The sequence below is a fragment of the Artemia franciscana genome, chromosome 7, assembly GCF_032884065.1.
Source record: "Artemia franciscana chromosome 7, ASM3288406v1, whole genome shotgun sequence".
NCBI classification, from domain to species: Eukaryota; Metazoa; Arthropoda; class Branchiopoda; order Anostraca; family Artemiidae; genus Artemia; species Artemia franciscana.
In genome coordinates this window covers 1,534,238-1,559,286 of record NC_088869.1, presented here as the reverse complement: position 1 = coordinate 1,559,286, position 25,049 = coordinate 1,534,238, and the positions used below count along the sequence as shown (strand labels likewise).

The following is a 25,049-nucleotide window of genomic DNA, read 5'->3' as shown; positions in this document are numbered from 1 at the left end:
CGATTAGAAAAATTCAAAACTCTCGTTCGGCAAAGGGAAAACTGAACCGTCCATAACCAAAAACCTCATTTTGTAGAAATATATTATTTATTTAGAAATATAGCTCTTTATCTTGATCAACAAAGGTAACCGGTTTTTCGCATTGAAAGCAGTGATGCGTCTGTTTTTAATTCTTTCTTTTTCTTCGTCACTAGTGGGGCACTGAAACATTACAAAGAGATTTTTCAGGCCGTATATAAAAGCTATTTTTTATAGCTACTTGCTTTTTGTAAGAAGCGAAACATAGTATTAAAATAAAATTAAATATTTGACAAAAATTGCATCTTCATATACAACTTGGTTTTACACACGTATACAATACAAGAAAAAGAGTTGTTGTTTTTTTTAGCTGAGCTAAATGTATTTTCGTGATTTATGAAATTGAGGACTAAAGGGGTGTGATGGCCCAGATACTTCCAATAATTAATTTAGAGTGAGAATTTGGTCAACTGATTCCTATAAAAAATACAATAAATAAACTATAATATGTTTTTTTTTGGAAAAAACCATCAATTTTGAAAATTGACAAATATTAGACATGATCGTTCCGTTACAAATCGAAAAATATCGACTTTTCTTAGTTTTAATATTAAATTAAAGTTGATGAACACATGACGACTCAGAAAATTGTTTTCAAATTTAAATGAAGAAGATGATCCTCGTTTAAATGAAACTTTTGAAAATTTTGAAACGAAATTCTAAAATTGAATAGTTTCAAGAATTAGCTTAAAGTCTTGAATATTATCAGATTGTCGCGTATCTAAAGGCTCAAAGACTTTAAAACCTGTTAAATATACTGTGCATATGTTTGATGGCTATAAAATAAAGTAATAGAACTGAATACTCTGTTAAATACTTTCTGCATACGGCCATAAATGCCACCCAGGGATTCTTTTTCCAAAAAAGACGTAAAAATGATTAAGAAACCAAAACAAGGGTGATTTTCAGTGAGTGGAAAAGAAACAGCGAAAAGATAGAGTAGATAGGTCGGCAAAGACTTTATTCAAGCCGTTCTCAATGCTCAGAAAAAGGGAAGAAAATAAAAAAAATTCCCGAAAAAAAGACAGTAATAACTAAACTATTGCTAATCTAAAACCTCATTTGGAGCTTTTTCGGCCCCTCCAGAGCATGGTTGCTACAGTAGTAGTAATAGTTCGGCTTATTACTCCTCGAGGTGTATCCCTTGGGTCTTCGAAAAATAATTAAAGAACTATCTGATCATGTATAAAGAAGTTTACGCTAATTTAAAAATAAAACATTTTTTTCTGTCGGTACTGTTTATCTTCTGAAGTAAACTGTACTAAAACAGGCCCAGGGCTTTTAAACCTTGTTGAATTAAATGAAGTATCATATATAATAAAGCTCATAATCTATAAAACTGAGGACTAAACTTTTATGATGCCTCAGACACTTAGATTTTTTCTCCCCTTCCTAAAACAATACTTTTCTTCTCTTAAAACTTTACAGCATTTCTTAGTCCAATCAGTATCACCATGCTAATTAATTAGCTTTTTTGAATTGCTATGTTGTATGGAAATAGTAGCAAGTCTTAAGGTTTGAATCATAGTGAAAGGTGGTTGAATTAGTAAAAAAAAAATCCTTGAATTATTACTGTCCTTATCCTCTTTAACTTGTTTTCTTTTGTATGACTTGTATGTTTGTTCTACTAGGCGACACTTGGAGAAGCAGACAAGGAGCATTTATCAATTGTTGGACTTTATCAACAAGTTCAACAGATCGCTCAGCAACACTCCATTCCAGGAGGATTGGACAACCCCTATACATCTTTGACTTCTAAGGTAAGATTCAGTGCTTGACATAGCTTTGAAACTTAAATGGGATTCGTTCGATAAAAAAGAAAATAATAAAGAGAAATAGAAAAATGAGAAGCCATCTAAGGGAAATTTCCAATCAGTGAAAGATTTAAAACCATTAAAAACATTAAAATTAATTGAATTCGGTCTACTTGCTTTTATTTCCTATGAATGTTATGAAGATATAGGTAAAATGACAATTTTCGGATTCGATTTGCCTATACTTACTGCCAACGGTGCTCTCTATTTTAATAAAAATAAATTTCAAAAATCACATAATATAATCCTTAAATTAAACCTTATAACCTTATAACACTATAAACCTTAAATATAAGGGTTAAAATATAAACGGGTTTAAGTATAAGGGTTTAAATATAAACCTTATAACCCTTAAATTATTAATATGAAATTTTCGCCCCTAAAATTTCTGCACCCGGGGCAAGTGCCACTCTGTTTCCTCCCCTAAAACCGCATCTGGGTACCATATGGTTTTTGCTTCTTTTCATTCATGTTTCTTTTTTTAATTTGTTGCCCACTAAAACCAGGAACTGCATAACAGAATATGGAGGTATTTTTAATTAAAAATTATTAATTTAAAATTTTAATTGATTTTTTTTATTTTTTTAATTAAATTAAAATATTTTCTACTATTATGTTGTAGGTATTTTTAATTAAGAATTATGTTTCTGATTTTCCTAATTTATAAGATGTACTTGGTTGTGTAACTGTCTTCTTAACCAATTCAACCAGTTAGATTTCATTTCACTGTCCTTGGTACTTCAGAAAAAAAAAGTGCTTGCCAAAGATAGCTGTTGAATACAAATTAACAACTGTTTTTCTATGGGAATCAACCAGATAATTTCTTAAACTTGCTTATATTTTGATATTCATAAGGTTAGAAAAGCCGGAAAAACTTGCAGAAGAAACAGCTATTATTATTCTACTAGATATTGAAGACGATGGAGTCTTCATCGTATTTTAGGACCGTCGGTATTTAGAATTTGATCCTTTTGGGGGTTTTCCTTTTCCCCTTGCCCCTTTTTCCCCTTTTTATTTCCTCTTCTTTTCTGTTTTTCTTTTTCTTTGGTGGAAGTTAATACAATCAACTTGTCAAAGAAGACTTAATTCTATTAAGAAGATGTTAATTTCTAGTTCAGGACTAGTACGAACATCTTGGATCTGCGAAAGGGTCAGTAGTAATTTGTGTGGCTTCAAGATGGTATGTTTTTGTTCAATGTTTTTTTTTAATTACGTTTCTATTATCACTTTAGGATATATCTTCTAAATGGGGTGATGTTAAGAACTTGGTTCCTCAAAGAGATGGTACTCTTCAAGCTGAGCTAAGAAAACAACAGAGTAAGTAAATAATATGTTCATCTCCCTCTCCCCCTATCTCTCTCTTTCTCTCTTTCTCTTTTTCTCTCTCTCTCTCCCTCCTCTCTCTCTCTCTCTCTCTCTCTCTCTCTTTCTCGCTCTCTCTCTCTCTCTCTCTCTCTCTTCTCGCTCTCTCTCTCTCTCTCTCTCTCTCTCTCTCTCCTCTCTCTCTCTCTCTCTCTCTCTCTCTCTCTCTCTCTCTCTCTCTCTCTCTCTCTCTCCTCTCTCTCTCTCTCTCTCTCTCTCTCTCTCTCTCTCTCTCTCTCTCTCTCTCTCTCTCTCTCTCTCTCTCTCTCTCTCTCTCTCTCTCTCTCCCTCCCTCCCCCCCTCTCTCTCCCCTCTCTCTCTCTCTCTCTCTCTCTCTCCTCTCTCTCTCTCTCTCTCTCTCTCTCTCTCTCTCTCTCTCTCTCTCTCTCTCTCTCTCTCTCTCTCTCTCTCTCTCTCTCTCTCTCCCTCGTTCTCTCTCTCTTGTTTCTATTCTCCCTTCCCTCCCACCCGTAATAATCGGGAAAGATTGTCTCTAAATTTGCTCTGTTCTAATCCACTTCTTCGGAGGAATTTTACCGGTTTGTTTTCCTATTTGACAGTAAAAGGACAAAATTCTTGGAAATTCTTTTGGTGATGAATCTAGTTTGCGGAGACTAGCTTCTAAAAAGAAGTTTGTTCTTCACTTGACTTGCGAGGTTCAGTGAGGGCAGAATCTCGACGAAGGATGATCAACGTTTGATGCGACCTTCTTCTGTTTGTGATGGTTTTATTATTTTTTTTTTTCGCAAGAAGTTGAAACAACCATGAATTCAAGTCATCACGTGATGTTCAGAGACGTTGTCAAAGTCAATGGAATTGACCGAGGAACAGTGCTTCTTATCCAAGAGTTGGAGATGTCAAAGTTTTGTGTGAAGTTCTTTCCCAAAGACTTATCTGTCAAACAAAAAGATAAGCGTTTGTGTGTTTGCCAAGACTCGCTGGAGAATTTAGACACATTTCAAAATACAATTACGAGAAACAAAGCAAGGATTTACTAGTTTGATCCTGAGACTAAGAAACAGAGCATGGAATGAGAAGAAAAACAACAGGTGAGCCGTGGAGAAAAAAATAGGATGTCAAAATAAAAAAAAATCCAGGCCATGCTGATAGTTTTTATTTAGACTACTACTACTAACAACTCACCGCAGCATCAAGCCACCTGAGGCCAACACAGCTACGCACGCTCCTCCTCTTCTATCCCAATCTATTCGAAGCCACCCTCGTTACACCCTCCCAGGAAGTTCCCGTTTCCATTAAATCATTCTTTATGACATCCTCCCACCCCAACCGCGGACGATCTGCTTTCTGTTTAACCCTTGACGGTCGGCCAAAAAGGACAATCTTCGGCAATTTGTCATCCTTTATCCACAGAACGTGCCCAAGCCGTCTTATCCTTTCTCTTATTGTAGCCCTAGAAAGTGGGACAGAACCGCATTTTTCGTTCAGCCTACTTTTTGAAATACAGTCAGTCAGTCAGTCGGGTACCCAGAACAATCTGTAGGCAATATCTCTGGAAAACATATAGCAAAATTTAATCCGCTTTTCTGAGTGCCCATTTGCTCCCAAAATTTGACTCACGTGGAATTACGCTCCAAGAATGTGTTCCTCAGAGTCATATAGTTAATTTTTCTTATTTCCTCGAAGTTTTGAAATGACTGCGTGAAAGAATTCCCTGAAAGAGACTTGATTTTTGGCAAGACCAGTCGTGGATGCTTCATCATGATAATGCGCCCTCTCATACAGCCATTATTGCCAAGTAGTTCTTAGCCAAAATTACCACAATGGTCCTTGAACATCCTCCCCCCTACTCTCTAGATTTTGTCCCCTTTGACTTCTTCTATTCCCAAAAATTAAAGGAAAATTGAAAGGGATCCATTTTCTGACTTAATAGGTCATTAAAGAATTGACATCGGAGGTGTGTTAAGGGTAACATAGCAAAAGTTTCATGAGTCCTTTGAAGGCTGGAAAAGGCAAATGAAGAAGCACTTTATAGACCAGGGGAACCGCTTTGAAAGATGCAATATTGATTTTTTTTTTTTTTTGAGTTAGTCTTCATGCCTTGTATTAAGATGTGGTATGAACCTCGTATTTGTATTTCGTTTATAGATTTTGAGGATTACTGATTGTATATTTATAGTATATAATGATCATGGAAATTATTGAATATAATCGATTTCACTGTTAAGCTCTGAGCTCCCACTTTTCCAGAACTTTTTGGGATTTCTCTGAATTTCCCGAAAGAAATTGGGGCTGTCCGAAATTTCACCCAGAATTAGCGATTTGTACTTCATGATAACGTTCGTGTATTTACGAAAACTAATTTCCTGGGAGATTTCAGGAAACTCAATTTTCACTCAATGAAATCTGGGAAATTCAGGGGGATACTGAAGGCATTGATCAGGCTCTCCAGATTTAGGTTACTTTTCTGTTACCTAAACTCCCATACAAATTAAAGTTTATTTTAAATTATTCTAATCAATTATTTTTTTTGTTTAATTTATTAATTTTTATTTTAAATTTTATCATTTAAATTTTATTACAAATTTTTATTTTAATTTGTTTATTCAATTTTATAATTTTTTGGGGTGATTTTGGAGAGCCCAATTTCTTACGAGAAATTTGGAGGAATCCCCAAAAAATGGATAGTGGGACCTCTGGTCCTAACAGCGATGTTTAGATTCAGATCTCTTTATTATTCATTGCAACTCTACCATTACCTCATTCTCCGTCAGTAAGTTTCACCTCATTTTTGTAGACAACGAAATGATGCGTCGTCAATTTGCTGAGAAGGCCAATAACATTGGGCCATGGATTGAAGCTCAAATGGACGCAGTGGCAGGCATTGCAATGGGAATGCAAGGTGCTCTGGAGGATCAATTGAATCGTCTTAAAGACTATGAACAGAATGTCATTGCCTACAAAGGTCATATGGATGAACTGGAGAAAATACACCAGGGAATACAAGAGGGCATGATTTTTGAAAACAGGTTTGTTTCTTTTTTTAAGATTTACGCTAAAATTGTCCTTTACTTGCTAAATTTTAATTATAAAATAAATAATTAAATAATTGAATAATTAATTGAAAATTGAGATAAAAATAAACTTAGTTTACTAAACAAAATAAATAAAAAAAATCTTTTAAAATAAACTCTTTTTTTAGTTATAAAATAAATAATTATATAATTGAATAATTAATTGAATAAAAAAAAATGTTTTTTAAAAAAAATAAAAAATCTTTTTTATAAAAAATAAAAATGTTGTATTATAAAATATAAATCTTCAACTAGTGCTTCCAATATTTCTAATTTTATGAGGTTTCCGGAATTTCACGAAAGGAAATTAAATTCTCTGAAATTTCCCGAAAAATTAACGATTTATATTTTATTGTAACTTTAGTGCATTTACTAACTTAAAATTTTGGGGAGACTTCGGTGAACTCATTTTTCATTTTTTGGGTAAAACCTGAAAATCTTTTAAGAATATATCTTTTGCTGTGGTTCTTGATGATTATTATGTTTTAGTATTAGCTGTGCGAGTTTTGCTAACGATAGGGTAAATGTAAGAATTGAATATAATACTTTCTTGTTTTTCCACTGTTTGCTGCTGAAAAAATAAAAGTTCTTAATCGGCTACTAGGCTATTGGACGCGCGCACACAGAGGAGGGGGAGCGATCCTATCTGTCTAAATTTGGGATACTATCTTTATACTGTCTTTGCTATCTCATACTATCTTTGCTCATACAGTACTTACAAACGTCTAACAATACACCCCATATTACTAGAAGGAAGGATTTTTAGAAGCAGATTTTTCAGACTTTTCATTCTTTTATTTTATTTTTTGTGTGTGTGGAGAGGGGTTTTTATCCGTCTAAAATTTGTTGTAACGTTCATTATAGCTAAATTTCGTTATAAACTAAACTCTATTTGATTATTAAAATCTAAAATAACTTCATTTGATAATTAAAAAAAAACTTCATTGGACATGTTTTATTATATATAAGATGTATCATACTTTTTATATTTTATGTTATATTGTATTTGTATGTATGTGTGGGGTTTTTTTGTAAGGTATGAGCTGTACCACGTAACATATAAATTTTATTCCCTGCCTCCCCATTCATTTCACTTGTTACTCCACTTTCATCATATTTAAAGATATGAGACCTGTTTTAGTCACTTAAACTTTGAAAACCTAGCTCTCATTTATGAAAATTTATTTGCAACTTTTGTAAAAAAAAAAGAAGAAAAATTATGTGGAAGTAACAAGGAAGAACGAAGTGAACTAATAAGAATATATCGTTGGACCGTTTTCCGACTACAAACTGTACTCTACGCGATGACATTGATTAAATTTTCATATTGTGTTTTACTTCCATATTATTTGGAATGATTTTGTTTTTTTTTGCTATAGGGGAGAGGCTTTTTTCACCCTCCTTCCCAAAATCTTCTTATTATTCACGATTTTCCCCAGAAATTCTTACTTCTCATGAATAGTTTGCCTGTTTTCAGTCTCTTGATCCCCCACCCCTTTTTTCTCTCCGAAATATGCTCACATGCATATGGTTGCATATGCTCCTTTTGATTGTAGGACTTGTTAAAATTGGGCTTTTTTTAGGATTTGGTTTGATCTTGAAACAGTTGTTTATAAGGTTTCACTTTTAAGTTAGTAAATTTCTTATAAAAGCTGCACCTTCAAACTGTAATACTACTTCACATACGCACATACTGCTTGTATGCAGTATGTGTGTACCATGTTACATGCTACTTAATACTAAAATTGGGTTTCGTAGATCTTTGTCCTAACCTTATATTCTGCTATTTACGCTGTGTTTTTTGTAGCTACACCATATTAATTTTATGTTAGTGAATACTTGCTTTTACCAGCTGTTCTTTTACTAAATTTCAGCTCTCGGGTCGGACTAACGCACGCAGTTGCTTATCTTTTAGCCCCAAGGTATGGGTCCTTGTGAGTCCGTGGGTGAATCCTTCGTTGTGTAACTGAACCAAAATAACAAAGCCAGTGACTTACACTTTGTTGTATTTTCTGTCGTTGGTAAACAGCCTCGTCGTAGTATTACCCTTCTTTTTTTGGCAAAGCTTGCACTTGCTGTCGTTTTGCTAAAAAAAAAAAAAAAAAAATGTTAAAAAGAGTGACCAAACAGCTGATGAGGTATTTCAGCTTACTGGTCAACTTGTTTTCGAGAAAGGTCATGCGCGTTGTCCATGTAGAAAAAAGGTTGAATTCGAAAAAATATGACGAACAGTGAGGAGGGTTTGATCAATGGCAACTTGATTCTCCAGTTACATGAATTATATTAACGAGTCAAAGTTAGAAAATGTTATGATTTCCAAGATCTCGAGAACAATTTTCTTTTTGCTATTTAGCAGTGTTTGGAATTTACCACTTCATGCAATGTTTGACAGGCCTGCTCAAAGCTAATTGTTGCGGAGAAATGTTGGGGCTTTTTAATCCCATTTATAGAAACAGGAGAGTCAAGAACAATTTAGAAAGGAAAATTGACTGCTCCAAATACTCGGATTGGTCCAAAATTGCTCTTTTCAAGAGAATTGCTGAAGAAGAAAATTTAAACATTCGGTGGTGGTCTGATCATCAGATTACCCCTCACATTAAAATAAAATAAATGATTTAAAAACTTATACTAAAAAATAAGATTATTTCCCTGCTGTTTGCCGAAACTGTTTTGTTGCATGAACTAATAATGAGTGCGTGGGACGACCATAACATGTTTTACAATTATTTAGTCCTCATCTCAACAAACATCAATTGTGTCCGCCTTTGACAAATAAAGGTGGAAACAAATTTTACATCTGCAATGTCTTTTGCATGTAGCTTTTCAAACTTGAGTTACATGAAATACTTTGATGTTAAAAACACAATTTGCAATTCATGCGAATTCGTCTCCCTCGCCCTAATTAAGCTGGGGTCTTCATCTCCAAACGTTATGTATCTTAGGGTTTTTGGCTTATTCCCGGGTAATGTTGTAATCAGCGGGTTGAATATCGCTAGAAAGTGCTTTCAGATTTGCGTTAAATAGAAGTGTCATGGAGATGTCACATTTTTAGGTCCTGGCACCTGATCTAATTATGATTAAAATATTGGATTGTATTTAAAACAGAATATGTGAATTTGAGGGCATGTTGACTTTATTTGTAATTCGTTATAAACAGTAGGGGGAGGGGGTATTTGTTTGCACTTTCTTCGGATTTGATGTTTCATCCCATGATTACTGGATTCGTAGATTTCCCTTGTCATTAAGGGAAATATCTTTTCTAAAGTTTTCCCGCTGTGTGACTGATTGCACTTGAGTTGTCCCTGCCCTGGGCATATATTTCGCTGCAATTGTTTTCCATCGTGTCCTGTGTGTTCGAATTTTTTTATTGTACTGTTAGTGGTTAATGCCTATTCTTTCTTAACCCTACAGGTCGGAACGGGAGGGGGTTAGTTGGAAATAGCTCAAGTAGAAGGTTTAGCTGGAGTATTATAAGGTGAAGTATTTTTTAGATTTGCAGTTTCTGTAAGAACTTTTTATCTGCTATTTCTTTTTCATCTCCTATTTTTTCTCTGTGTTTTCTACTTTTTTTCCTTTTTTTTATCTGCGTTAATTGATTACTGGATTAGTATATTTCTTTCTCAATATTTCTTGTGTAATTTTCACAATATTTAGCATATTTTCTTATAAGGATAGCGATTAAGGTCGTGCTTTCGCATTTTCTGACCGATAAAAAGGGGAAAACTCTGAAAAATAAAGTTGATTGAAAATTAAGTCAAAACTCTTCCCTGATTTTGAAATTAATATTAATTTGTTGCAGATTCATTTTAAATTTAAGGGTGATATTTTCTTCCATATAACAAGCGAAAAATAATTACTACTTAATGCAATTAGCTGTAAAGCCTAGGATTGAGAACACTCTAAAACATATAGATTCTGATTCGTATTTGAATGGGTTTCTAGAAAAGCAAAAAAGAAAAAAATTGTTTTTCCCACTAAGGGACTTCCGACATTCTAAGTTTAATCCACGAAAATTTCGTGATCTAGTAAAATCCTGTGATAGATTGTACGTAAGTATCCATCGTTGTTGTCATGACAAATTTTGAAGTTAATAATGTTAATGGAGAAAAGACGATGAATTTATTCTGTAGGGGCTTATGATTACGAATTTCGAATGCAATCTCGTGTATTTTACTTTAAACTAAGCTTGTCATTTAAAAGAAACATTTCTTTAGTTTTGCATATCAGTGCAAAACCTGTATGAGTAAAGTCGATTGCATAGCATATACTAAGGGATTGATAGCATATTTTTCCCTCTGGTAGCCTATACTGGAGGCTGTACACCATTACTCCAGATACACACAGGTATCATATTTTGACAAGTGTTTCAGATTCCCCTTACCTTATCCTCATGCCCAGTCATATACAACACACTTTCATATTTAGATGCAAAGTAAAATTTTCCTACATTTTCTAGTGGAACTATGCTTCCTTAAAACAGGCAACATATTTCAATTAAAATGAATATACAATATAAGCATTGTGATTCGGCTTGGAATAAATAATCATATCTATTTACTATAGTATTGATGAATCTTGAAACGAGTACTCCCTAACTTTCCCTCCTGTACCCCCTTATGCAATACATTGTTAAATGTTTCCTGCATTTTTCTAGTTGAATTGTAGCTACTTAAGATATTTACCTCAGATATACTGAACACACAATGGCGAATTACGCATACACCAGCAACACCTGCTGACATCTATTATCGACGAATCTGGACACGAATACCCCCTCCTCCCTTGTCCAGTATTATATAACACATTGTAATACGTATATAAACTATCTCGCCATCTTTCAGCGAAATTCCAACTAATTAAAGGAAGTGTATTTCAGATATACTCAATATACAATGGAAACATTGCGTGTTGGCTGGGAACAACTGCTGACATCTATTAATCGCAGTATCAACGAAATTGAGAACCAGATTTTGACCCGTGACTCAAAGGGTATTACTCAAGAACAGTTGAACGAATACAGGGCTAGTTTTAACTACTTTGACAAGAATAAGCTAGCGAAATTGTCTCCTGAGGAATTCAAATCATGCCTGGTTAGCTTGGGCTACTCAATTGGCAAAGACAAACAGGTAAGAGAGTTATTATGCAGTTTTCATTTTCTGACTGTTCAGTATCAAATCAGATACAACGCTGGAAGCTTTTTGTCTGAATTTTATGTTGCAGGGGTCTTCTGGGAGAATTAGGCAAACGTTTACACTGTAAACGTTAAAGCATTACATTGTAAGTTGAGTGTCCGACTGTATAGGAGGAATCTCTCCGAGTAGATTTTTTTTCTCGTTTTTTTCTTTCCGAGTAGCGTTTTTTCTCTTTTTTCTCTCCGAGTAGATCTTTTTCTCTTTTTCTTTTCGAATAGATTCTTTTTTCTTTTTTCTGTCCGAGTAGGTTTTTTTTTTCCTTTTTTCTCGAGTAGATTTTTTACTCTTTTTTTATCTCCGGGTACATTTTTTCCTCTTTTTCTTTCCCAGTAGATGTTTTCTCTTTTTTTTTCTCTCCGAATAGATTTTTTTCTCTTTTTTTCCCTCCTGGTAGATTTTTTTCTCTTTTCTCTCCGAGCAGATTTTTTCTCTTCGAGTAGATTTTTTTCTCTCCAAGTTGGGATTTGTCTCTTTCTTCTTTCCGAGTAGATATTTTTTCTCTTTTTCTCTCCAAGCAGATTTTATCTTTTTTTCTCTTTGAGTAGATTTTCCTTCTCTTTTTTCTCAGAGTAGATTTTCTTCTCTTTCTTTCTCTCCGAGTAAATTGTTTTCTCTTTTTCTCTCTCGGATTAGATTTTTTTTTCTCTTTTTCTGTCCGAGTAGTTTTTTTTTTTTCTTATTTAGCGCGGGGAATCTTTCTCAGGTACTAAAAAGCAATCTTTGGATCACAGCAGGGTCTGAGCTGGAAGTGAGATTTGCTTTCATGTATCTTTAGCATTTATAGGCATTTGAACGTATTACAGGCCTATGTCTGATTACTGGAACACGACTGAAAATTCCAACAGTCCTATAACATGCTGCTAGAGGTCATGGTTGGCAGTACGTTACTTACTGTAATACTTTTATAATAATACTTAATACTTACTGTAAGTATAAGCAAATTGAAGAAGCCAGAACTGCTACTGCTTTCCCTAAACTATAGCCTTCGCTCCTTGACACTTCGGGTGTGGACCCACTCTTACCCGTCAATTAAATGCTGGAGGTATGCTCCTGAGCACTGCCTTTAATGCACATTATTTTCGACGCGCAGCTTCTTTTTTTATTCCTAAACTCGTGATGCTGAGTTCGTTTGCATTTACTTATTTATTTTGTATCTTATTATGACGTCTGTATTTTGACATCCGATTTTCTGCTAGTCTTTAACATCGCTCCAGCACGAGGTTTTAGATGAATCTTATTTGAAGGAGTCAACAGCGAAACTTTTAGGGATAGGGTCCCAGGTCAAATCACACCAAATCGAAGTGTGACGTCCAATGAAGCTGTACTTCAAATGATCTGTCACTAGCGTGTCAAACTTAAGATATTTAGGTCGAGCTATGCGTCTTCATGTCTGTCTTGTTGGTTGATAAGTGAGGGGCATAATATGAAAAGCACTAGAGAATGAACAGTGCGGGGCATAATATGATATGCACTAGAGAAAGAGATGAGTTTGCGTCGAAAACAGCCATCGACGCTTATTTGCTCACAGATTGAAGACTGTCATGAAGAATGACCGAACTTGCCCTATTAGTTCTACTCTGGATAAAAGTAAAACAGTTCAAAATAGGGATGATACCTTTTTATTGACAGTGAAATATAACATTATTTAACTGGATATTTCGAACACATATACAGTGTTCATCATCAGCAGTAAAACTAAAAGACATGAATAAAAATAAACAGAATTTATACCTAATAAACTAATTACATATAGTTTATTGCTCTTATTTTTTTCAATGCAACAGCCGAGGCAAATCTCCTTGACCTTTTCGGTTCCGGTTTATTAGATTTAACTGACGTATATTTCCCTATTTTGAACTGTTTTACTTTTGAGCTGTCATGAAGGAGGGACATTGGGTCATTTTGTAGACATTTTGTAGACATTTTGTAGACATTTTTGTGGGTCATTTAGTTTCCAAGTAAAAATTGGTTTAATCATATCTTTAACTGACCACATTTTTAGAATTTGTTCTCCAAAATTCATTGAGGAGGAATTATTATTGCTAAAAGACATTTTAATAAGTAACCATTATCCGGGTTGGTTAGTTGACCAGACTTTTTCGAAAAGAAGGAAAAAATTTCTAGAATGTTCTGACGATATTCTGGAAACAACAGAAAAGAAAGATATCTTTAGTTCTCTACCATATGTTCCAGGTTTGAGTGAAAAACTTAAAATAATTTTACAAAATAATGGTTTAAAGGTAGCTTTAAGAGGTAGTAATACTTTGGCAAGTTTTTTAAATTCTGGAAAGGATCGGACTTCCGTAGAGCAACAAAGTGGGGTTTATAAAATTCCATGTACTTGTGGAAGCTCTTATGTGGGACGTACTAACCAGAATTTAAGAACGAGATTGCTACAACATCATAATTCCATTTCATCGTCTTTAAAGCAAAATACCAAACCTGAAGATTATTTCACGTCGGCCCTCGCGGAGCATATCTTTAATTTTCCAAATCATTTTATTTTGTTTGAAAATGTTTCTTTGATTTCTAGGGACCAAGGTTTAAAGCAAACTTTCAGGGAAACAATCGAAATTAAAAAAATTCTATTCAAGAATAATTTCATAAACAGAGATACAGGTGAATTTGGATTGAACTCAATTTATGATAATTTACTGAGGTCAAATAAAGTAAATATCACTTCACCTAAGAGCTATGACCTCTGTCCACGTAATACGTCAGTTAAATCTAATGAACCGGAACCGAAAAGGTCAAGGAGATTTGCCTCGGCTGTTGCATTGAAAAAAATAAGAGCAATAAACTATATGTAATTAGTTTATTAGGTATAAATTCTGTTTATTTTTATTCATGTCTTTTAGTTTTACTGCTGATGATGAACACTGTATATGTGTTCGAAATATCCAGTTAAATAATGTTATATTTCACTGTCAATAAAAAGGTATCATCCCTATTTTGAACTGTTTTACTTTCGTCATGGAAAGGCAGTGTGGTCTTCGAAGTTATCTACTCTGGATATTTTGAAGTAACTCAAATCAAGCTTTTGGAGCACCAGAATACAGCGCTTATCCACACTCGGTGATGGATCTGATGCAATTATTGCTAAGTGGGAGTATCGAGCCGAACTGTAAAAGTTTTGCAACGAAGAGTGATCCCCTGCTTTCTTGTATAGGAAGTTATTCTGATCGAGGCGATTTTTTCGAGAGAGAACTGCGGAGAAGTAGATTCTGAGGAGACTTAGCTCGTCGATCTCTTTATAACTTCATTAATGACGATGAAGTTGGGGTGTAGGTGTGGCACTTTTCATCGATTGATCAGCAGCTCCTTTGGTTTTCATGTATTGAAACTACCATCAATGTGTCGGAGCACTTCTCAATTTCCAAAAGATCTGTCTGTAGAAGCAGGGAGGCTTGGATTCGGCCGTCATGTTTTGTGATGGCTACATGTGTTGAGAGGTCGTCGGCAATGGGATGCAAAGACCTTTCAAAGTTCTCTACCATGTCATTTATGTAGAGAATGAAAAAAGGTAGGTTCAAATATACGACCCTGGTGTACGCCTGCCTTTATTGGATATTCGCGGAAAGTGAACCCGTCAAAAACAACCCGCATTGAAAGATCAGAAAGAAAGCTCTCAATCGTTTCTAATAGACGTCGTTTAACAACATAGTTGTGAAGTCTTTAGTAGGCTATGATACCATACTCTGTCCAAAGCTTTAGTGTGTAAAATGAAAATAGCCTTATGTTATATAATTTTGCTAGAAGTTCGATCTACTCCAAATGCGGGGGCACTAGGCAGCCGAGGGTTGAATGCTTCTGGGGGAATCCATATTGGAGGTCATCTAAAAGGTCATTTGACTTCAGGTACTGATAAAGTGTATGATCGGAATCACTTAAATCACTTCACCTTAAATGAGGAATCACTTCAAAACGTCGGAAACGGCACATCTGAGGTAATCATATTCCGCCTGAGGGGACTGAATCTTCAAACTTTCAATATCTGAAACTCCACTATAGTTTAGCTGATAACGGCAAAGAATAAAAGGTGACCTAGTGTCGCTCCTTGGGGGCAGCTGTAGGTCAGCTTTAGCCACTCTTGGGTGAGCAGCGAACAGACTGACTGCCGTGTCTCTTGTAGAATTTTTTTAACAAATGGTAACATATGTTATTTTAGCTAGCAGCTTTTTCAGATTTGTCAGTGCGATAAGGTGTTCTGTGAGTTCAAATTCTTTCTGAATAGTCCACCAAAAATATCTCGACGATGAAATTAAAGGCATACAACTATTTGACGATTAGGTGGTTCATTTGTATTAAGCTTATTACTGCCTTACTCCCTCATATGCAACCACATTTGTTCGGATCTATCGAAAGTACCATCTGTTATAACAAGGCACGGGAAATAAATCATCTGCTATCTTCGCTAAATTAGGAGCTATGGATATGGGACACAGTATGGCACTGACATTCACAGTTTCCTACAATTTAAGAAATGATTTTTCTGAGAAACACTGGTTTATTACTGATATGACAGATTTGACCAAGAAAGGCGAGAACTCTTGCAGTACTTTCTTGGGAACCTATCAATCCTGGCACTTTCACGGTTTTGTCTGCCCTTACACTCGTCCAACAATTATATGCAAATATTATTATTAAATGCTTGTTCAAATTAATAAACAATTTATAATTATATTTTTATAGTCCCCCGAAAGAAATCCTGAGTAGGTGCTTGATCTGGATAACTTCCCTACCAAGACACCTTGATAATTAGGCTAGTACTATACAAAAGTAGCTAGAATTAATGCCAGTACCCTTTTATTTCAAAAGTATGGGCAACAGCAACTTTGGCAACAGCAGGGCGTTGTAATTTCTCTGTGCAACATTTTATATGTAATTTTAAACATCGATTCAAATGCCAGACTCTTTCTTATAGGCTACCTTATTATGTTGACCATGTAGCATTCGCGTCAATCGGGCTGCTATGGGCAAGGGTGCGATTACTTTGCTATATCCCCCCTAGATTTTGAAAAATAATATTTGAATTCGCCACCCCACCCGCTTTTGTTGGACGAGTGTAGAAACCTGTGTTAAAATTCGTTAATTTGAATTAACGGGATTAATTAATTTTTTAATTAATTAATTAATTTTAATTAATTAATTAATTAATTTTAATTAATCAAGGGAGCCTTGATTAAGCTCCCATTCGGGCTGCTGATTCACACTTCAGTTCTATATTTCTCCATTAAGTCGTTCTACTGTGCTGTGCAGCTTCTGTGAATCTAACTTCATGCTATACTTTCCCCTTCAGCGATGTTGGAGAGACGAGACAATTTTAGTTTTTCATCTTCTTCACATTTAGTGTGTCTCCTTGGGCATGGAGCTTACATTGTTCTTTTATCATAGCTCTTAACTTGATATCTAACCAGATCTGTTTTACAACCGCCTGTTATTTGGTCAGGATATGTACTTCTTGCTTGGTCTCACCTAGATGGCCAAAAAGCACAGTTTTTGGCAATTTGAATTACCATATATCTGAATTACCCTTACTCCATGCTTATCTTCCATAGTTCTGTCCTAGGATGGATGATAGACTATCTATCATGATAGAGACTATGAAGTGGCATCATTTTTATACAATTCTAAAAAAGGGTTATGCCAACTTTGCCTCTGACTGAGACTATCTGTCGTGGTTTTACTCCAATTAGCCATGGCCAATCGTCCAATCATCTTTCATCCGTAAAACTTGGACTAGCCCTATAACGCCTATTTGCAGCCATATAGCCCTTTAACCAAAGAAAGGTTAAGATGACTAGGATACGTTTTTTGCGGATAAATGATGACACATTGCCAAAACATTAATGTCAGATAATGACATATTAACAAAATATAAAATGTTTCAATAAAACAGCTATTATAATTATTAAATTTTACAAAAATAATCTGACAGATCGATTTTTATGTTCCTAAGGAACAAAGATAATACAAAATTTTGAATTAAGAATGAAATTAAGATAAGTCAATAATCCAAATGAATAGGTTCGCTGTTTAGTTTAATGGCTCGTATCTAGACGAATTAGCCTAGCTTTTATTGAAGTTTCTGAGTGTAATTAATTTAATTAATCGTACTTGATCAGTTCAATTAATCATAATTTCAGTCTATGCATCATTATTTATGCATTTGTTATTGCAGGGTGAGATTGAGTTCCAGCGAATTATGGCAATTGTTGACCCCAATGGATCAGGGGGTGTGATGTTTGACGCCTTCTTAGACTTTATGACGAGAGAATCTACCGACACCGATACTGCCGAACAAGTTATTGACTCTTTCCGCATTCTGGCTGCCGATAAGGTAAGGAATTATTTGAATATTTTTATTATAAATACTAATAGCGGGGTTTTTGAGAATTAAAAGGGATGTTTTTGGCCCCAAAATATGGGTCCAAAAATGTATGTTAAGGAGAAAAAAATCTTATGCGGAAGAAATTGGACTTCTAAACAAAAAAGAATTTTTATTTTTTAAATGACCATATTCTTCTTTTAATTTTTATGTTTGTATAATTTGCATCAATCGTTCCATTTTTAGTAAGTATTAAGTCACAATGGAAGATCTGTCTTGCTGAGGAATAAGGGGCAAATAGTGTCTGAAAATAGCATATAGTAATCTATTTAATTTCCGAAGTTAGAGTATAAGGATGCTCCACTTAATGGAACCTGGAGAAATCTGGGAAAGGTAAAAAAGAAGGATGTGTGAAAGCCAAGGATGGCTGGCCCCTAACCCCCAATTGCCCTTCCTGGCTGAAGGGCCATGAAAGGAGATCAGCAACGCCAGTTCGGACTGTAAAGTACAGTACTCTATTCTTTACCTTTTACCTTCACCACTTAGTGGAGAAGTTCCAAACATTAAAATTGGGTGTGGTAAGCTCTGTATTTGATGATACATGAAAACAAATGAACTAACCTCCTTTTTATACAATTCTAATAAGGGGTGGGGGGATTAATGCCAGAATTTGCCTCTCACTCAATTGGACCATCTGTCTTTGCTTTTTCTACAATTAGCCATGACTTGATGCCCACAATTATTCCATTTTAATTCAAATAGCGGAGCAGTCATAAGTGATAGAATTGGACTTTTTTCGTGAAAATTTATTTTTAGCGTCACCAAATAAGTTCATTGTCATACTAATTACGTAATGCAGAATTCAGTTGGATATAACGTTCAAGTAAGGTTGTAATCATAAAGCTGACTTCTTTCAAGAAGTTCTTTCAAGCTTTCAAGCTCTGGTTTCTAAGACCCTGAACAAAGTTTACAGTGTCATTTGTAGTACTTTGCATCGTTTCTCATCGATTTTCGCAATTTTATTTAGTATTGAGATAGTTTTTTATCTTGCTTGGAAAGAAATAATGTCACATTATTGCAAAAATTTTGCAAATGATTATTTTTGCAAAAAAAAACAGTATTGCAAAAATGACAAGGAGTGCCTTTTGAAATTACCACACGTGAAATATCATATTCATCAATTGATAGTACTCTATTTAATAGAGAGGTTTCTTACACCAAAATAGCGTATGCCAAGCTATAAATTTAACTTAATATAATTGACTTAATTATTAATGCAATTAACTAATTATTATTAAATAATAATTTTATTATTATTAATCAATTATTTAAGTAATATTATAAATTATTAAATAGTATTATTTGTTATTAAGAAAATAATAACTTAACTATTAATTATTAACTTAATAATTAACTTAATATAATATAATAATTATAAATTTAGTATTTTCAAAAATAGCCACTGCTTGAATATTAATGTTCCACTTAATAGAGGGATAATTAAACTAAAATGAAAGAAAAAATACTTTTTCGAATGTTGACAAAATGGTTTGCGTTATGCCGGTACCGATCTCCTGACTCAGTGCCTTCGGCCGGGAGGACAGTGCGTGGTTGGGGGCAAATCATCCGTCGCTTTCCGTATTTTTCCTCCAGATTTCTCCAGGTACCCATTTAGAGCTGGGTCGACTCTGGCCGAGCTTACAGAGTCATACCATTGACCCCCATTCCAAACCAAATAACCAGCGATACCAGGCCTCGAACCCGTGTTCTCAGGACTTCAATTCCAGTGCGCTAACCACTCGGTTCGGCTATCTCTCTTAATAGACAGATAGCCAGCACCGAATTTATTGTAAAATAAAATAAAAATCAGGTTTGTTTTCAAAATGGACTAAAAAGTAAAAAATTGTTTTTTTTCGTTAATCTATAAGAATAAGTGACAGCATGAGGCGGAAAACGGGTTTGGCTTTACATATTATCGAATTTATCGATAATATCGATTACATGATGATTACATCATATTGATTACATGATAATGATTACATGATGTGATTACATCATGTAATATTGATTTTATGATATCGAATTGATCTAAGTTATAAATGCATAAAGGAAAAAGGTCGCCGAGATCAGGAAAGCGAGTTAGAATGATCAAGCAATGTAAAGCTTAGTCCGTTTTGTGACCCTCTCTTTCATTTATGTTTATGTTTAAAAAAAATTTATGTTTTTATTTATGTTTAAAAAAAAAACTTTCGGTACTTGTATGATAAACGCCGTATCGATCAAATTGTTGATTCATTGACCCATTATAGGACAGATTTTTTCGTTAATTCCTTTCAGCTTAGCCTGAGAAAAGACAAAGAGAAGTGAGAATAGATGTGAAATATATAATTTGGGCTATATGTTTGCACATTGGGGGGTGGGGGGGTAAAGTACTTAGACAGTGTGAAGTTAGAAAAACAATTCTTACTACATAATATGCAGGATAAATGTATCTAATACATTAGGAATGCAGGCCCGCTGTACTTCACAAATCTCCCCCCCCCCCCTAGAGTGCAAATATATAGCCCAATTTTGTTTCTAAAGTATTATATTTTTATCTTACTTGGGTATATTTCATTAGGATTGAGCGTCAGAGAAACATATTAGAAGAATGTTAGGTTGGGTGTATATCATACAAGTACAATATTTTCTACTTTTTATTCCATTTTGCAAACGGCTTTCTTAATATTTTTTATATTTATTATTTTCGACTTTTTAGTCTTCTGATTTTCATGCAAACATGTATACACTTTATCTTTCTAACTACTCGGTTTCCGATTGGATCATGTTTCAACTTGAATTCTCTTTTTAGTTCTTTAAAAATGTGTCTTACTTTTGAATCGAACCCTAGTTACCACAGGCAGATGTTCTTACCGCTTCGCTATCAAGTCTTGTAACCTAACAGTACTAAAAAAAAAAAACGACAAAAAAGTCGGTGAGTTGAGAAAAACGGGTTAAAAATAAATAGAATAAAATAAATATAAATCAAACAAAATAAAAATAAGTTAAAAATAAACGACCTGAATTACCATGCAAGAGAAAATGGAAACCTTACTTTTCAACGCGACAAGATCCGTTGATTGGTATAATAGTCACATAATAAGCATGCAACTAAGTTCTAAGTCGTTATAAACTTGGTAAATAAATTTATAGTTACATATTTTATCAGTAATATAAACTACAACTAATTTGGCTTATCTCTGTCCTTCTAAATGAAGGATGAGCTATGGAGTTTTAATTAGAGTAAGAAGCTTTTTTAAAGTACTAAAAAACTTTTAGTATGAATAGCGAGGGATTGACAAAGGGGCTATCCCCTCACATAGCCTATGAAATAATTTCTGTTCATTACTTTCTGTGGTATTACTGTACTCTAACTATTAGAGAATCGATTTTGAAAGTGAACGGATCTAAAATCAAAGGGTGGTGGAGACTTCATCATTTCGTCTCAACGGTTGTAGGCGGTGTTATGTTAACTTGGCCAGATGGAACTCCATACCAAGGTTTCAGGCAACAGTTGATCATTCGACTGGAAATAGAAAGTTCTAGCGGGTTTTTTTTCAAGAGTCAAAAATGGTTGGAGGGCATCTAGCCCCCTCCTATATCCTCTTAGCTACCTACCCTTCCCTCAGCCCTCCAAAAACATCACATTCGAAATTTTTAAGTTGAAATTTTTAAGTTGCTGCAGAGTATTTCTAAAGTTATTTCTTTTATAATATACCACAAGCTTAATGTTGACGGCTAAGCTCTGAAGACATCACAAAAATAACCTCCAACCTGAGCATTCGGTCTTGGATCCTTAGCTAGCTTGAATCTCAGTATGAAACGCTAAAAAACTCGATATTTCGCTATAAAACGCTGAGCTTTGAGGGCATGTCGATACTCACTTATGACATCTATTTAGAAGAATTAAATATTAGATGGCGGCATTGTTTATATGGAAGCTATAAATTTTGGAGACTTATATACTATAGTAATGATTTAGTCCGGTGTTGACGCATTGGGTTTGAACTCAACTTGTTTGAACTTAGCTTGGTGATATATTGAACTTAGTTGAATTTAGCTTGGAAATTTTTATTATAGACCTATTTCGCTCGTCCTGGTTATCATTGACATTTTTCTTTTAGTTCGCGGAAACGGATGTGTTAACCAGCATAAATTGGCTAGTAACAACTAGAGGGGTAGCTAGGCTTTTCAGCATCCAGGACTAACATCGGCTTTACTATGATTTAGTCCTGTGGTGGCACATTGGGTTTGAACTCAACTTGTTTGAACTTCATTTTTCTTTTAGTTCGCGGAAACAGATGTGTTAACCAGCATAAATTGGCTAGTAACAACTAGAGGGGTAGCTAGGCTTTTCAGCATCCAGGACTAACATCGGCTTTACTATGACTTAGTCCTGTGGTGGCGCATTGGGTTTGAACTCAACTTGTTTGAACTTAGCTTTTTAATACGAGACCCAGATTCTGAACTTAGTTGTGGCAACACATGGCAGGGGTGACGCAAGGACCTTAGTAGTCAAGAAGCGTCGTTAATGTAATACATTCACTTACTAGGGTTTATACTTTTTGTATTTTAGTAACCTGGAAGTCAACAATTTTGCTCAATATCAAAATTTCTTATTTTTTCACTAGCAAATAGCTGGTACATTACCTTAAAATGATTGTGTAGTTTTAACACAGTTTAGAATATTTATCAAAATTGTGTCTCATTGCTTCAAAGAGAATAGACCTGGGTTAAATGGCCAGGGATATAACCATGGGGAAGGCCTCGATCACCCTATCCCTTTGCCTGAAATTCTAAATTTGTCATACTTTCTGGACACTTCTCATTTAAATTACCCCTTTTGTAATTGAATGTTAATTTTCTTAATTAAAACTAAACTTTATTTTTTGACGTTGAAGTTCATGCAGCAATTTCTTGCAACTTTGATATATACTATAAAAAGTCCATTCATTCACGATGATGATGATACTGCCAATTTACATGGAATATTTTGATATGCAAATTTTGGGTAGAAGCTAATTAAATTTTAAATGCATTTTACTAATATCGACCCTTTTTATTTTTCAGCCTTATATCTTGGCTGATGAATTGCGTCGAGAATTGCCTCCCGACCAGGCCGAATATTGTATCCAGAGAATGCAGCCATACGCTGGACCTGATGGAGTGGCAGGCGCCCTGGATTACATGTCTTTTTCAACTGCCCTCTACGGAGAATCCGATCTTTAAATTTACAAGTATTTGTTTATAGTGATGAAAACGATGAAGAGTGATAGAGGACGGTATTCTTTCCAGAAATTCTATTTTTAGTCCTCTTCAATAATTTTTTTTCGTGAGTCTAATGAACTAAAACAAGCGGATTTTGCCGACTGGATAATTGTTTTTGCCGAATATTACCGACAGAGAGTGATATTTTGGTAAAATGATTTTAAATTCGGTAAAATCCTATTTCCGTTTTTATACGGATTGCCTTTATTTCGATTGGTGGAGCCTATGGGGCATAGAAGGGCGGGGGCTTATTCGGTAATTAGACTGTCAAACTATATTTAAAATGTTTTTTTTCATCATAATTCAGTATTCGGTTTGTTGAGGTAGGGGATGATATGTGCAATTTTTTTTTACTCTCCCAAACTTGTGCAATTTTTTTAAAATTGCAATTTTCACATTTCATTCAGTATAAATGACGAATTTTTTAATTACTTTTACTTCAGGGCATTTTTTTACGAGGGAAATTGATGAAAATTCTACAGTAACATACTGCCGCAAATAGTATTTCCCTTTTTATTTAGGGGGAATATAATGGAAAGGGGGTCAATGGAAAGGGGGTTGCAATTCGCCCGCCCTGTTCCCCTAGATTTGGAAAATGCGTTTTTTGGTATTTTCATTGAAAATTTCCTTTTTGGGGTATTTTTCAATAAAATAATTGATCCAAAAAACTCGAAATTGTCCCTCCTATTTTAAATCTTGGAAGATACATTTTGCCCCCCGCCCTCCCATATTTTCGCGAATTTGTGCTCCTGTTTCTATTTGTACCTCTTCCAAAAGAATGTTGGAGTACTGATGCAAAACAACAAACTTAGTCTTTTTGATTTATTGTACCAACAAGTTGTTATTTTAATCGTATAACTCCTGAGTGATATAATATTTTCTGAAACAGTAACTTCACCGACATCAAAAGTAAACCCAAATGTGAAAACGTCCGGTCGGAAACAGAAGTCTTTTGACCAGTTCCTTGTTTGTTGAACAATTTTAAACGGCTGGAAAAATATATCGAGAAAATATTTATCAATTATACAATGTTAATGACGCTAATACCGAAAAGACGTTAATGCAGGCTAGTAAGAAAAAGATTAGGACAAGTCACCTGTTGAATGGTAAGGCTAGGAATGGTTCGTAATTTGAATTTTTCATCTCTTAAGAAAATCGGAATAAAATAACTCAGAATTCCTTTGGTGTTTGTCATGGCCATAAGCTTCTAAAAACAACATTGTATTATTTTGTAAATTTATGCATAGGAACGATTAATGAATGGATTTCCCAGTTTCCCTCGTATTTAATTCAGTATTTATTTTTAACTGATAAGTTTGCCCAATTGAAGTAATGCCTTTTTTGTGTCCTGTGAAAAAAGAGAATTTCTCCTAGTTATGCCTAGTCTTTTGTGTTAGTTATTGTCAGCGTGTGTTCATGTGTTATCGCCATGAGAGTCTCTATTTTTGTTGAGGGGATTCTTGTGATGAAAGTGATGAGCTTTGTTCTAGCTCCTTATGTATTGTATGAATGAGTAATAAATTAACCATATTTATGTGTTTAGAGTTCATTTTAAGTATATAATTTGGCAGAGAATTAATAAGGATGATAGTGGGAAATTATCCAATAATAAATAATAAAAGCAATCTTTTCAGTGCTGCCGTTTTCAGGCTTTTTTGCTTGACGAGCATTTGTCAAAAAAAATTATTACAAGGGAGCAAGATCTTGAATTTTAGTATTGTCACTCGCGTTCGCCAATGGGCAGTAGCTAAACATGCATATTGCTCGAACTATCCACCAATTTATCGAAATTATGAGTATACTAAAATCCAAGCACTTGTAGCAACGCTACGTTTGGAGGGGGGCACGCCACCAATGTTTTTAGTTAACTGATAAACGAAATTGAGTCGGTAAAATAATAACTATTTTACTCGATTTTTTCATTAAGTAATTAGCC

At 34.5% G+C, this 25,049-nt stretch overlaps 1 protein-coding gene across 2 annotated transcripts in view; it reads left to right on the top strand.

Moving 5' to 3' along the window:
* LOC136028713 (alpha-actinin, sarcomeric) overlaps positions 1-24,647 on the top strand; it is a 134,550-nt gene extending 109,903 nt beyond the window's left edge. For both annotated transcript variants that reach the window (XM_065706579.1, XM_065706578.1), the window contains exons 12-17: positions 1,710-1,838; positions 3,125-3,209; positions 6,010-6,241; positions 11,163-11,412; positions 17,660-17,818; positions 22,916-24,647. In XM_065706579.1, the coding sequence (XP_065562651.1) occupies positions 1,710-1,838; positions 3,125-3,209; positions 6,010-6,241; positions 11,163-11,412; positions 17,660-17,818; positions 22,916-23,074 (1,014 nt within the window). In that variant the 3' untranslated portion in view covers positions 23,075-24,647. The remainder of the gene's footprint in view (positions 1-1,709; positions 1,839-3,124; positions 3,210-6,009; positions 6,242-11,162; positions 11,413-17,659; positions 17,819-22,915) is intronic.
* The last annotated feature ends 402 nt before the right edge of the window (positions 24,648-25,049 follow it).